The sequence below is a fragment of the Geotrypetes seraphini genome, chromosome 6, assembly GCF_902459505.1.
Source record: "Geotrypetes seraphini chromosome 6, aGeoSer1.1, whole genome shotgun sequence".
Taxonomy (NCBI): domain Eukaryota; kingdom Metazoa; phylum Chordata; class Amphibia; order Gymnophiona; family Dermophiidae; genus Geotrypetes; species Geotrypetes seraphini.
This window is the reverse complement of record NC_047089.1, coordinates 111,749,214-111,763,056: the sequence shown is the minus strand read 5'-3', so window position 1 is coordinate 111,763,056 and position 13,843 is coordinate 111,749,214. Positions and strand designations below refer to the sequence as shown.

General features: G+C 41.5%; 1 protein-coding gene across 1 annotated transcript in view; it reads right to left on the bottom strand.

The window, feature by feature from the left end:
• The window catches only part of HERC2 (HECT and RLD domain containing E3 ubiquitin protein ligase 2), a 3,346,202-nt gene that overhangs the window by 2,857,691 nt on the left and 474,668 nt on the right, over nucleotides 1-13,843 (bottom strand). Inside the window, 1 exon segment of the mRNA XM_033948978.1 lies at nucleotides 12,126-12,326. Coding sequence (XP_033804869.1) covers nucleotides 12,126-12,326 — 201 coding nt within the window.

Below are 13,843 nucleotides of genomic sequence, written 5' to 3'. Positions count from 1 at the left end.
GCACAGAGAGGGGCAGAGGCGAGAGATAACTATGCCCACCCCTCTAACGTCAGCAGCACCCCGCAGCTGAACTCTCCCATAAAAGGGGAGGAGCTAATGGTGTACAGCCGTTCGGCAAATGGCGAGCTGCAAAGGTGCTCGCCTTAGCAAGAGCGCCTTTGCGAAGGGTCTTAAGAAGGGCAAAGTCAGTACATCAAGGAAGGGAAACAAGGAAACCAAGAACTAACACAGCAAAATAATCAATAAGAACAAAAAAGCAAAACAAAGCAGACACAAAGGGCACTTACATACTAACAACAGCAGGTCACACGTAAACTGCCAACGCACTAGACAAACATAACACATTAGGAGAGGATACAGGGCAAAACTTACAACAAATGGAATAAGGAATTGGCAAGCAGCAGACACAGAAGAACACCCACACTCACACAGGTACAAAAGAAACAGTGAAATAAAAGAGAGCACTCCAAAAAAAAAAAAAAGGCGAACGACAATGGAAGCAGAGGGAATTCAGAAGATGAGCTTTCCAGTGTTCTGCACAGACTGTCAATTTACAGGAGTTGACTAACCCAGAAAAGGAGTTTAGGAGGACTATAGAACAAGAGAAGAAACTAATGTTCGAAGAACAGGGAAAGGAAATTAAGACAAGAAAATACCGGGATCTAAATTGCATATATACCAATGCAAGGAGCCTAAGGAACAAAATGGGGGAATTAGAAGTCATGGCCAATGCAGAGGACATAGACATCATTGGGGTCTCTGAAACATGGTGGAATGAAGAAAACAAATGGGAAACAGCACAGCTGGGGTACAAGCTCTATTGCCAAGACAAACCGCAGTTCAGAGAAGGCACAGTAACAAAGTTAATGCAGAGAGTCAAAGACAGACTTCTCGGCTCCGCGGAAAACTGAGAACTGAGGAGACGCGCCCTACGCTGGGCGGGAAGGCACTCGCGCATGTGCGGTGTGGGCAACTCGAAACTTCGAGTTTCTTCAAGCAAGTCTGCTTGTGAGGCATCCACATCCGGGCTCTGTCGATGACATCACCCATATGTGAGAATACCTGCCTGCTTGTCCTGGAATAACAACTGTTATGGTAAGTAACTGTGCTTTATCCCAGGACAAGCAGGCAGCCTATTCTCACATATGGGTGACCTCCAAGCTAACCAGAATGGGATGGTGGGAGTGTTGGCAACTTAGGAGAACAGATTTTGTAACTCTCTCTGGCCAAAATGGCCATCCCATCTGGAGAAAACATCCAGACAATAATGAGAAGTGAAAGTATGAACCGAGGACCAAGTGGCAGCTTTACAAATTTCCTCAATAGGAGTGGATCTGAGGAAAGCTACTGAAGCTGCCATTGCTATGACTTTGTAAGCTGTGACTCGACTCTGTAGAAGCATTCCAGCTTGGGCATAGCAGAAAGAGATACAAGCAGCCATCCAGTTGGAGATGGTACGCTTAGAAATTGGATGTCCCAACTTGTTCGGATCGAAGGAGACAAAAAGTTGAGGAGCAGATCTGTGTGGTTACGTGCGTTCTTTTTTTTTTTTTTTAGTTCATTAATTTTATTGAATATTATAAGTAATATACAGAAAGCAGTTCAAATACATAAAAATTGAATAAGAAATAGTGATGTAGAAACAAAAGAAACCATAATTGCTGTTATTTGCATATAGTAGATTAGTAAGAAGAATTCAGAGTATTTGAAATTGCTAAGAAAAGAAATAGAAAGGGTAGAAAAGCAGAGAAGATGAATTGAAATAAAAAAGAATAAAGAAAGAGAGAGAGAAAGAGAGAGAGGCAGAAGTGTCTACAAGGCAGAATGAACATGTGAATCTAAGAATGACCAAGGTGATTTATTTCGCACCAAATTTGTAGATAAACGAGATATCATGTTCTTTTCATATGCATATGATTCGAATTTGTGGTACATGCTCAAGGAGTTCCACCAAAAGGTGTAGTCTAGTAGTGTGAGTGACTTCCAATTTTTCAAAATGTGCATAAGAGCTGTCACAATCATGGTGTCAATAAGTTTAGGAGGACAGTTTGATAGTGCGAAACAAGGGTGTTGAAAACGAAGGATTATAATGTCTATGGAAATATCTTCTGAACATTTGGTAATAGATTTTATGAAGTCCCAGATACGAATCCAAAAGGAATGAACCATAGTGCAGTGAAGAAGCATGTGATCAAGAGTTCCAGGCTCTTTCAAACAGTTCCAACAGGTAGGGTCTTGTTTCAGTTTTGCTTTCCACATTCGAAATGGAGTCCATACTACATTCCACATAACAAAGAACATTGATTGTGAAACTCTTGAGGATAATAGAGGACGATTTGTAGATGACCAGAAGAGTTCCCAATCTATTTCAGAAAGCGTGGTCTTTAGGATAGAGCCCCAATGGTTCATGGATTGAGGTGTAAAGGTGAAGGTGTGATCTCTTAAGATGCTATAAAAAAGAGATATCGCCCTACCTTTCAGTAAAGCCAAAGTAGACCAGTGACGAATAGTTTGTTGAGAGGTCATAAAGTCAGGGCGCATTTGCACATTAGCTAGTATTTCAGTAAGCGTAAGCCATTGGGGATATACAGATGATGGGAGTGAGTTTACAGAACAAAAAGTATCAAATGGGATAAATGAAGTGGAGGAGATCAATTGATGAACAAACCACACCCCCGCCCGTTGCCACCTCTTCCATGAAAGGGATCTACCCTTATTTTGAATTTTAGAATTATTCCAAAGGGACATAAGTGGGCCTTCAGCAACAGAGATCTCAGCCGCTGCATCTAATAGTTGAAAAGCATGTTGCGTTGCACTCAACAAAGAATATTTTCTCAAGTGTCTAGGTATCGACACTGTAAGGAAGCAAGAGATGTGTAGTGGTGCACATAAAAAGCATTCCATTTCAAACCATGCTGGTTTATCCTGTGGATATGAGTCAACAATCCAGTGAGCTCCGTATTTGGCTAAGGAAGCGATGTAGTAATAATAAAAATCAGGTAAATTTAAGCCACCCTTAATCTTAGAGGCCTTCAGCTTGGCGAGAGCAATACGAGGTTTTTTCTTGTTCCAAATAAATTCAGTAATTTTCATATTAAGCCAATGAAAGAGTGATTTATGGCAGAGAAGGGGAAGCATAGATAGAGTATAATTAATTTGTGGGGCTAAGGTCATTTTAATAGAGGCTATTCTACCCCACCAGGACAAATAAAGCGGGGACCAACGAGATGTAGTACTTGAAACTAAGTTTTTTATTTTAGATATATTGAGATCCTGAGCAAGTAATGGGTCTTTATGTATTAAAATCCCCAAATATTTTACAGCTCCCTGTGACCATGGAAAAGGAAAATGAGCTAGATCTGAGGAGGAAATGTGATCATTTAGCGGAAAAATCTCTGATTTCTCCCAATTAACAGAATATCCAGATATTTGAGAGTATTGAGAGACGATGTGGATAAAATGAGGTAAAGAGATAAGAGGATCTTTGAGAAAGAGAAGAACATCGTCAGCGTAAGCTGCTAGTTTAATTTCTCGATTGGACGAGGGAATACCTTTAATTAAGGAACATTGTCTGATAGCTGTCAATAGAGGTTCCAATGCTAAATCAAATAATAATGGTGAAAGGGGACAGCCTTGACGGGTACCTCTATGGAGGGAAAATCTATTAGAGAGAGAGTTGTTAATCAGGATACGAGCCGTGGGTTGTCTGTATAATGTTTTTATCCAGTCTGTAAAGAAAGAACCAAAGTTGTACCATTTCAGTACTCGGAATAAGAAAGGCCACTCCACTCGGTCAAAGGCCTTCTCGGCATCAATGGCTAGACCAATCACAGGATCCGACATTGATTTGGCGTGAGCATTGATATGATGAAATAAACGAAGATTATCCCCAATGTATCTATATTTGATGAATCCAGTTTGATCTCCATGTACGAGAGATGGGATCACTGTGGTGAGTCTTAGTGCAAGTAATTTAGCCATAATTTTGTAGTCCAAATTAAGAAGAGAGATAGGACGAAAATTTTTAACCAGAGTAGCATCTTTGTCTGGCTTGGGAATAACTACAATCGTGGCCTCAGCGAAATTAAATTGTTTGTCCGGAGTGGAGTGGAGGAAATCATAATATGTAAGGAGTTGAGGAGTCAATAGGATTCGAAAGCATTTGAAAAACTCATTTGTAAAGCCATCCGGGCCCGGAGCTTTCCCATTGGGTAGAGAGGTTATAGCATTTTCAATCTCAGATATAGTTATAGGAGCATCCAGTTTTGCTTTAATAGATTCCGATATAGTTGGATGAGCTAGTGAGGATAGAAATGAATCTAAATCCATTTCAGAGGCTGAAAAATCAGATTGATATAGGGTAGTATAAAATTTTTCAAATTGGGAAGAAATCAGAGATCTGGTTCTGGCTAATTGTCCTGATGAATCTTGAACAGCTGAGATGTGCAAGCGTTTTGATTTAGTTTTGAGATATCTAGCCAAAGATTATCTCCCATATAGTGACCAGAGTTGGAAATGAAAATGTCACGACGGGCCGTACATGAGACTAGAGTATTGTATTTATATTTTAAGTTTTGAATACGTTGGAGCATGGATTGATCTTGTAGATGGTTGGACATATGTTGTAGTTCTAAATTTTTAATAGAGGTTTCCAGTTCTTTTTCTTTTTGGATGGATTGTTTTTTTTTCCAGGAAGCAAGTTTGATCAATTCACCTCTGAGAGAAGCTTTGTAAGCTTCCCAAATAATAGAAGGACAAATTTCTGGATCTTTGGTGTTGATTTCAAAAAATTCCGTAGTAAAAGATTTTATTTTTTCTACTATTACCTCATCTAAAAGCAGAGTATTGTTAAGTCGCCAAGAGGGAGATTCTTTACGTGGGGCAGAAATAGATAAATGTAATGAAATAGCTGCATGATCTGTAAGAGTTATTGGGTGTATGAAAGTATTTGTCATGTCTTGAATGAGAGAGGAGGAGAGAAGGAAGAAATCAATTCTTGAGTAGGTATTATGTGATGGTGAAAAGTGTGAATATTCTCTACCTTTGGGATACAGTAAACGCCATGGATCTACAAGAGAAAAGGCTTCTTTTAAAGCATGTAGAGCTGCAAAAGATTTAGATTTTGAGGGTTTGCAAGAGGATGATCGATCTATATAGATATCTTGAATTTGATTAAAATCTCCGCCCAATATTCGAGAACAAGAGTCATATTCAACTAACTAGGTGCGTTCTAAATAGAAGGCCAAAGCATATTTACAGTCCAGAGTATAAAGAGCTGATTCTCCAGGATGAGAATGAGGCCTTGGAAAAAACACTGGAAGTACAATACACTGGTTGAGATGAAATTCTGAAACCACTTTAGGCAATAATTTAGGATGAGTACGAAGGACCACCTTGTCATGATAGAAAACAGTGAAAGGTGGATCAGCAACTAAAGCTTGCAGCTCACTGAGATGTGAGGGCAATGAGAAACACCACTTTCCAAGTGAGATATTTCAGATGAGCCGTAGACATTGGTTCAAATGGAGGCTTCATCAATTGAGCAAGAACAACATTGAGATCCCAAACCACTGGAGGCAGTTTGAGAGGAGGTTTGAAATTGAAAAGTCCTTTCATAAATTTGGAAACCACCAGAGAAGCAGAGAAGGGTTTCCCTTCAATAGGCTGATGGAAAGCAGCAATTGCACTAAGATGGACTCGGATAGATGTAAACTTGAGGCCAGAGGTAGATAAGTGCAAAAGATAATCCAAGACAGAACCAAGGAGGTATCTCAAGGCTCCATGTCATGAGAGATGCACCATGTAGAAAATCTATTCCATTTTTGGTGATAGCATTGTCTAGTGGCAGACTTTCTAGAAGCCTCTAAAATGTCTCTTACAGGTTGAGAAAACTGAAGAGGAGTTATGTTGAGAGGTACCAAGATGTCAGGTGTAGAGACTGTAGATTGGGATGAAGTAGAGATCCTTGACTCTGTGTAAGCAGAGATGGAAAAACTGGTAGAAGGTATTGCTCCCTGCTGTTGAGTTGAAATAGAAGGGAGTACCAAGATTGTCTCGGCCACCAAGGAGCTATCAGAATTATGGTGACATGATCATTCTTCAACTTGACTAGAGTCTTGAGAATGAGAAGGAATGTAGGGAATGCATACAGGAAGAGATTTGTCCATTCAAGTTTCAAGTTTATTTAAAAGTTTTATAAACCGCCCATTCAGCCTTCAGCAGTGTTCTCCCCAGAAATTTTTTCCAGCCGGGTGGCATGAAAAAGTAGCCGGGCGGGGCGGGATGGGGAAATTTGGTGGTGGGGAAAATGAAAAGGTACTTTTACTAAGGCTTGCTAGCCATTTTAACACATGCTAAACGCTAACGTGTCCATTATAGTTTATGGATGCATTAGTGTTTAGTGTGCGCTAAAATAGCTAGCACGCCTTAGTAAAAAGATCACTAAATGTGCACTATTTTTATTAGTTAATTGTTATTAATTATTTTCCAATGCTCAATATGACTTTCTTTTTTAAGGTTTGACACTTAGGCAGTGTTCCAGTAGCATTTAAGCCACCCTTGAAAAAAAGTAATGCAGATCCTCTTATTCCGAATAACTAATGACCAGTATCAAACCTTCCATTTCTTTCAAAACTACCGTACTTCAAACTCAAGTTGAATCAGTTAATGCTTTGCATCCCCGGCAATCTGTGTTTTAAGACACAGCACAGAGACAGTAGTTCCTGCCTTACGACTCAAGCTGCCATAGCAATTCTGCCACAGCAAATGCACTGAAGCCCATAGGAATTGAATGGACTTTGGTGCATTTGCCATGGGAGAATTGCTACTGTGGCTTTGTAAAAGGGACCCTTACTTAGTGAACTCCATACTAGTCACCTAGAGACCAATGTTTCTCAACTTCTTCAAGCCAATTACCCCCCTAAGTCTAACAAATACCAACTGAGTACCTCAGTCCAAGCTTCGTCCCTGACCCCACTCCCATTATAATAGTACTAATTGTAATGCAATTTCTTCCATTCATTTTTCATGTACACACAACCCTACTGTACAACCATTAAAATACTCCTCCCCAATATCAAAATTATAAAAATCCTATTAATACAAAAATAATAATAATGCAAAATACATTTATAAGTCCAACTTTAAAAGCAAGGATAAGTCTCCCCCAATACACCCCCAAACAATAAGATGTATAATCTAGAAAAGTGTTTCTCTACAGCACTGCAACTGCATCAATAAACCCAGGACTACCATACATTCTTCAAGCATCCAGTCCCTACTCTATTAAATAACACCAGTTACGACCCTCCCACTGCAAAATCATTTTTTCGGGGGACAGTTCACAGTCATTCGTGCGCGGGACTTCAGCGCACCGACATTTCAGCGCAGACAAATTAGCACAAGACTCCAGCAGGCCGCCTAAAAAGTTACTTTTAAAGAGCTCCGACGCGGGGTGTGATTGGGAACCCCCCCCCAGTTTACTTCATACTGTTCGCGCTTCCATTGGGGGGAGTTGTGGGGATGGAACCCTCCGTTATAGAGTAAACTGAACTTTTTCCCGATTTTTTAGGAAAAAGTTCAGTTTTCTCTATAATGATACCCCCCCCACGGCAGCGCAAAAAATATGAAGTAAAGTGGGGAGGTCCCCCCCCACACCCCTGTCAGAGCTCTTTAAAAGTAACTTTTTAGGCGGCGCGCTGGGATCTTGTGTCGATTTGTCTATGCTGAAATGTGGGCGCGCACAAGTCTCGCGCGCTTTTGTCCTATCACCGGTCGGAAGTAGCTTTCACTATGTTTTATGTTCCCAAATACCTGTAAACATAAATAAATAAATGTGCTTAGACTTCCAGACTTGTGTGTTTAAAGTCAAGGGTTGAATGGAAAGAGTTAATCCTAAATACCAGAAAGTCACAGGCAAATAATGAATTAGTTTAGTCACAGTGGCACTCAGTGTCTCACCTCCTGGGGCTCCGGCTGTAAATGGCCTTGGGATAGTTGTGTCTGGTTAGCGGTTCGGGGCTTGTGGACGCTGCCAGAGCCAAGCTGCAGTGGGCAACAGGAGCCGAGCAGCCAGAGCCATGGCCGCCATGGTTCCAGCCCCGGTGCCGGGCATCTTCCACCTCTTCTTCCCCCGGTAGCCACTTGACTTGACTTGCCCCAAACCGATGCTGAGCAGGAGCTGCCGAAAGCCTTGCACCGTCAGCGAGCTGTTGTCGCCGTAGCGTGTGAAAAGTATGTGCAACTGCTGCCGCTGAGCCACCAACGCCCACTCCCGGTCCACTGCCACCGGACGCGCAACGAGAACAAGGGCGGAGAGATGAGCATCGACAGCATCAGCCCTGCCCAGCCGCCCCTTCCCTCCCAACTCACACACTCACACATCCATCGGCAAAGTCGCTAGGCAAATCGTAAGCTTCCCTCCATAGGTCAGCAACGGAGGGAAACTTACAATTTGCTTCGGGCCTTCCTCGTTGCCGGGTCCTGCCTTCGCGGAAACAGAAAGTAGGCAGGACCCGGCAGCGAGTTGTAAGCTTCCATCCGTCGTTGACCAGTCTCCTGCCTTAGCCCGCAGCGAACTCATGCTTCAGGGCTCTAAGGTGTGTGTGCTGACTTCCCTTCTCTTCTCCCCCCCCCCCGGATGTAACTTCCGGTTTCGGAGGGAAGAGAAGGGAAGCGGCACACACACCTTAGAGCCCTGAAGCATGAGTTCGCATCTCCAAGCCGGTGAGAGGTGGTGTTTTGGGGGGGGATTTTTTTTACATTGAGCGGCGGCAGCTGCAGGATTCCCGATAGATGACAGCTGGGCGGTCATCTAAATTAGGCGGGCGGAGCGCTGGCTAAAAGGCCCTGGGGAGAACACTGCTTCAGTGAACATTAAGTTAAAAACATACATGGGATAACTATACATCCTTTAAAACCATTCCAGTAGAAATGCATCTGCCTTGAGGTGATGAGGAGAATATATCCTGGAGCAGAACTGAGGCAGTTTGTGGTTGGGGGGAGATGCAAAGAGATCTATCTGAGGAGTTCCCCACTGAGAAAAAATATGATGAAGAGGCGAGGAATTGAGTGTCCATTCGTGAGGTTGCAGAAGACGACTCAGTTTGTCCGTCAAACAGTTTTTCGCCCCTTAGATGTAGACAGCTTTCAGGAAGTTGTTGTGGAGGATTGCCCAGTCCCAAACCTTCAGAGCTTCTTGACAAAGGAAGAGAGACCCCGTTCCTCCCTGCTTGTTGACATAGTACATGGCGACTTGGTTGTCCATCCGAATGAGGACTAACTGGTCGTGAAGAAGATGTTGAAAGAGCATGGAAGATTGCTCTGAGTTCCAACAGATTGATGTGACACTGACGATCTGTGCTGGTAGAGTGGCCTTGAATACGGAGACCGTCGAGGTGAGCCCCCCCAAGCATAGGTTGAAGAATCTGTCATGAGGACCTTCAGATGGGGCGGCGTCTCAAGGGAGATGTGCATCTAATTTACCCTTACCCGTATCACTCTATGCCACTCTTAAGGAGATGAGCATCTAGTTTACTCTTAAATCCTAGAACAGTAGATTCTGCAATTATTTCCACTGGGAGAGCAGTGAAACAGAACTTCCTGATATTCATCCTGGACCTGTCCTCCCTCAGCTTCAGTCTATGTCCTCTTGTCCGTGTCACATTGGACATTGTAAATAACTGCTTTCCCTGAATGAAGAATAAAGGCAAAGCCTCTCTGGAGTATTGGTAACCCAAGGAATAGACAGACTTGGAGCAGGCATTGGAAGCAGTGGAGTCCTCGGGGTCTGCAATTGGTGACCTCGATTGAGGAGTTGGAGGCCTCAAAGAGGCCTGCCTTGCCAGTCATTCGAAAAAAAGAAACTTTAAAAAAAAAAATTTTTTTAACAAAAAATAACACAGAGATTCGCAACAAAAAGTAACACAAACCACGGTGAGAGAAGGCACGAAGTGAACATAGTTCAGCGCAGATCATCAAAGACTTCTCGGCTCCATGGAAAACTGAGGAGAGTCTCTCTGTTCTGGGCGGGAAGGCACTCACTCATGCACAGTGCAGCAGACTCAAAACTTCTGAGTTTCCACAAGCAAGTCTGCTTGCGAGGCTGTCCACATCTGGGCTCTGTGGATGACGTCATCCATATGTGAGAATAGGCTGCCTGCTTGTCTTGGGATAATGGGTCTTTACTCAAAACAGTAAATCCCTTATTCAAAACAATAAGTCCCAACAAGGATCCTAGTTTCAGCATTTAGAAGACGCCTTCTTCAGGGGACACTAATGTTTCAAGTTTATTTAAAATGTTTTATACCACTTAATCAAACTTAATCAAAAATACCATAAAAACAAATTAAAGATTAGAGATACTAAACAATACCAGGGTATATTAGTAGAACACATGACGTGACATATAGACTTACTTCAAATAAATTGGAAAAAGAGGGCAAGAACTACAATCTTTGGAGAAAAGAGCACAACAAGGAAAAAACAATAGGTGGAGAACAATAACATATAAAAGAACATATTAAAACCATAAAATCTTATATAAAACCAAATTGCATACAAATGACATAAAAATGAATGATATTAGTGGAAAATGTTATTGTAATCATAGAACCAAAAAAACAGAAAAACAAATGGAAGCATAAGACATGAAAATATGAAGGTCAATGGAACTAAGCTAATGATGAAGTGCCTTATTCAGGAGACACTATTTGTTTTTCCATTTTTTTTGTTCTACGATTACAATTACATTTTCCATCAATATCATTCATTTTTATGTCATTTATATGTAATTTGGTTTTATGTAATATTTTATGCCTAGACTAGGAGGAGATAGAGAAAAGGGTCAATGATTGAGACTCTAAACCATTCAGTCTTGATATCATACATTTGTGTTTTAAATCAAGCGGGTTTCTGAGATCCTTTATCCTCTCCTTTCTCATGTTAGATACTCTTCTGTGAGAGTTTTTTGTACCTGTGGATTGTTTCCAGTTAATCCTACTTTCCATCTTCCCTGCCTTGTGAATGAAGATTTGGCCCCCCACACACTCCTCCACTGGTCATTGACCTCCTCTCACCCACCAAATATCTGCATGAAATAGTACATATCTGTCAGCTGTAGATAATATGACCAGATCTCTGGAGTAGCATGGTGGGCAGTGAAGTGGATTACAGAGAAGGGGGGTCCAGGGCCCCATATGCTACTCTAACTAGTACACTTGTGTTGGAAAGTGTGAGCCCACCAAAAACCCACTGTACTGCCATATATGTGACACTTGCAGGCATAATGGCTACTGAAGTGGTACAGATGGGTTCATTAGGTTTCGAGGGAGTTTTAGGGTTCTCACCATATAAGGGGTTTATGGCAAGATGTGTACCTGGCACCCTTAATGTGAAGTTCACAGCAATGACCCCTGGGGTGCACCACTGCTTTGCTAGCATGTCTATGCGGCTAGTCCATTAAAAATGCTGGCCCCCTTCTACATGTAAACATCTTGTTTTAGACATTTTTAATTTGGACCTTTTTCTCAACAATGGGAAAAAGAATTACATCTTGCTGAACAAAACTTCTAGCTGGGCCATTAAAAAAAAAAAAAAGAAGGATGTCTTGCAGGCTCGAAAATGGACATTTTTCACCACCCAATTTTTGGATGTTTTTCTCATAATGTCCAAAGTCAGACTTAGATGTCCTATCAAAAATACTCCTAAGCACTGTATATCTAATCCCTGTTAATCTGGGGGCATAGACTGTAGACATCTACCCGTCACTTGTCCTACTGCCAAACTACTGGAGCTGTGATTTTAGCCCACTTCAGCATCAATTCTGATTTGTTTACTCCATTGTCGAGACACACACCTTAGAATTCTGCCCCTCACTGGTCTTATTTTTCATCCTCTGAAGATGTCATCAATGAGATCATTTAAGTTCTGCTTTAATTGGATTCTAACTTTTTCTCTACATATTAATTCTTTTTATCCCATGCATTCTTGGGATTAACACAGAATAGAAACAATCTTCACACGCACTTCATTCTGCACTTAACCTGTTTCCAAGCATGTTTACCCAAGTATAATTAAATCTATACTATAATACCTTGCAAACTAATAGTATATAAAAACTACAATACCTGAAGTCTTAGCAGATTCAGTGTTGCCACAACCATGCATTCCTTCTCCAGTGAAGTCGGCCAATCGGAGCTTCCATCCATTCCCTCACTCACTTGTCGTAATAGCAGATCAAGCTGCTCAAAAGTCATTGGACAAACATCTACTACAAAAGGCACACGCAGGCCAATGGACCATTCTGAGCAAGATGACCAAGCAAAACTCTGCATAGATAAAAAGTAAAAATTATTTCCTCCCCCCAATACAAGGATAGCATAGCAAACACTTGATACTACAATGCTCAAACAGGTAGGTAATAATATATATATATATATATATATATATATATATATATATATATTTTTAAGTACCGGTATTATTGTTGCTATTAAATTTGCAGAGATTGTGCATTGTCCAAAATGCAGCGGTAAGAATGATTTTCAAGCCAAAGTCTAACCATGTCACAGACTTTTTTTATGAATTGCACTGATTGTTAGTGGAGGCTCAGATTAAGTTTAACTTCGGGTGTTTTGCTATAAAACCCTATTTTGTCTTACTTCTAGTTACTTCACGAATTCATTTTAACTTGTCACTAGTAAACATACTAGACATTCACATGCCATTTTCATTTTTCCATCTGTAAAAGGATTTTTAAAATTTCACTGTCTCTTATCATATCAGGTAGCATTCTGGGACAAACACTTAAATTTCTTAATCATGACTTCCAGCACCTATTTAGATTTCAGGAGGCATTTGAAAACATATTTGTTCACCAAGTATATAGGAAACTAAGTTCCTCTAATCAATTATAACAACTTTCTCATTTGTAAACCACATAGAGCTTCACGGTCCTATGGTATATAAGCATAATATGTTATGCTTTTCATTGAAAGCGAGATTCACCAAGCAGACTAATGGGTGACATCACTAAGCATGAGTAGCCTTTACACATCATAGCAATCTATTCAAGTTTTTGGTTCAATAACTCAGGAATTAATGCAGCTATGGTAAGGTGAAAGGGATGCTGTGCCTAATCAACCCTGTTATCTACTGAGGACACCTGTTGCAGGAATAGGAATGATTTTCCATTGGGCCGAGTCAGACACATAAGTGGGTGACTTGCCAGCTCTGGGTTACTTAATTTAATGTGCAGTTTGCTCCTAAGCAGAGCTGGCTCAGCATATGGATCAGGTGAGCACTGGTTCAGGGAACTAAGTCTCAAGAGTACGAAAAGCCTTGCTCACATAATGCCCTGCACTATCTACTTCCTTCAGCTACCTGTCCCCCTCCCCCATCAGGTCAAGCATACCTAAGGTGACCATACATCCCGTTTTCAATGGGATAGTCCCATTTTTGAACCGACTGTCCCGTTGTCCCAACCCACTGCTTCGCGAAAACCGAAATGTCCCGTTTTCAGGGACAGCATCCCAAAGCTGTGTGCGGGAACACCAGAATGGGCGATCACTTTCCCTCCCTGCCGCACTGATTCAAACAATGGTCAGAATTGACGTCGGGAAAAAGGCAAGAAGCAGCGGCGGTGAACCGAGGTTTGAATCGGTGCAGCAGGGAGGGAGGCTGGCAGGTAGTGGTGGTACACGGGCGGGGGGTTTGAATCAGGCACTCAAGTTTCAAGTTTCAAGTTTATTAGGTGACTTGATTAATCGCTTAATCAAACATTCTAAGCGATGTACACTATAAAATTTACAATTCTTAGAAAACAATACAATACATACAAATACTT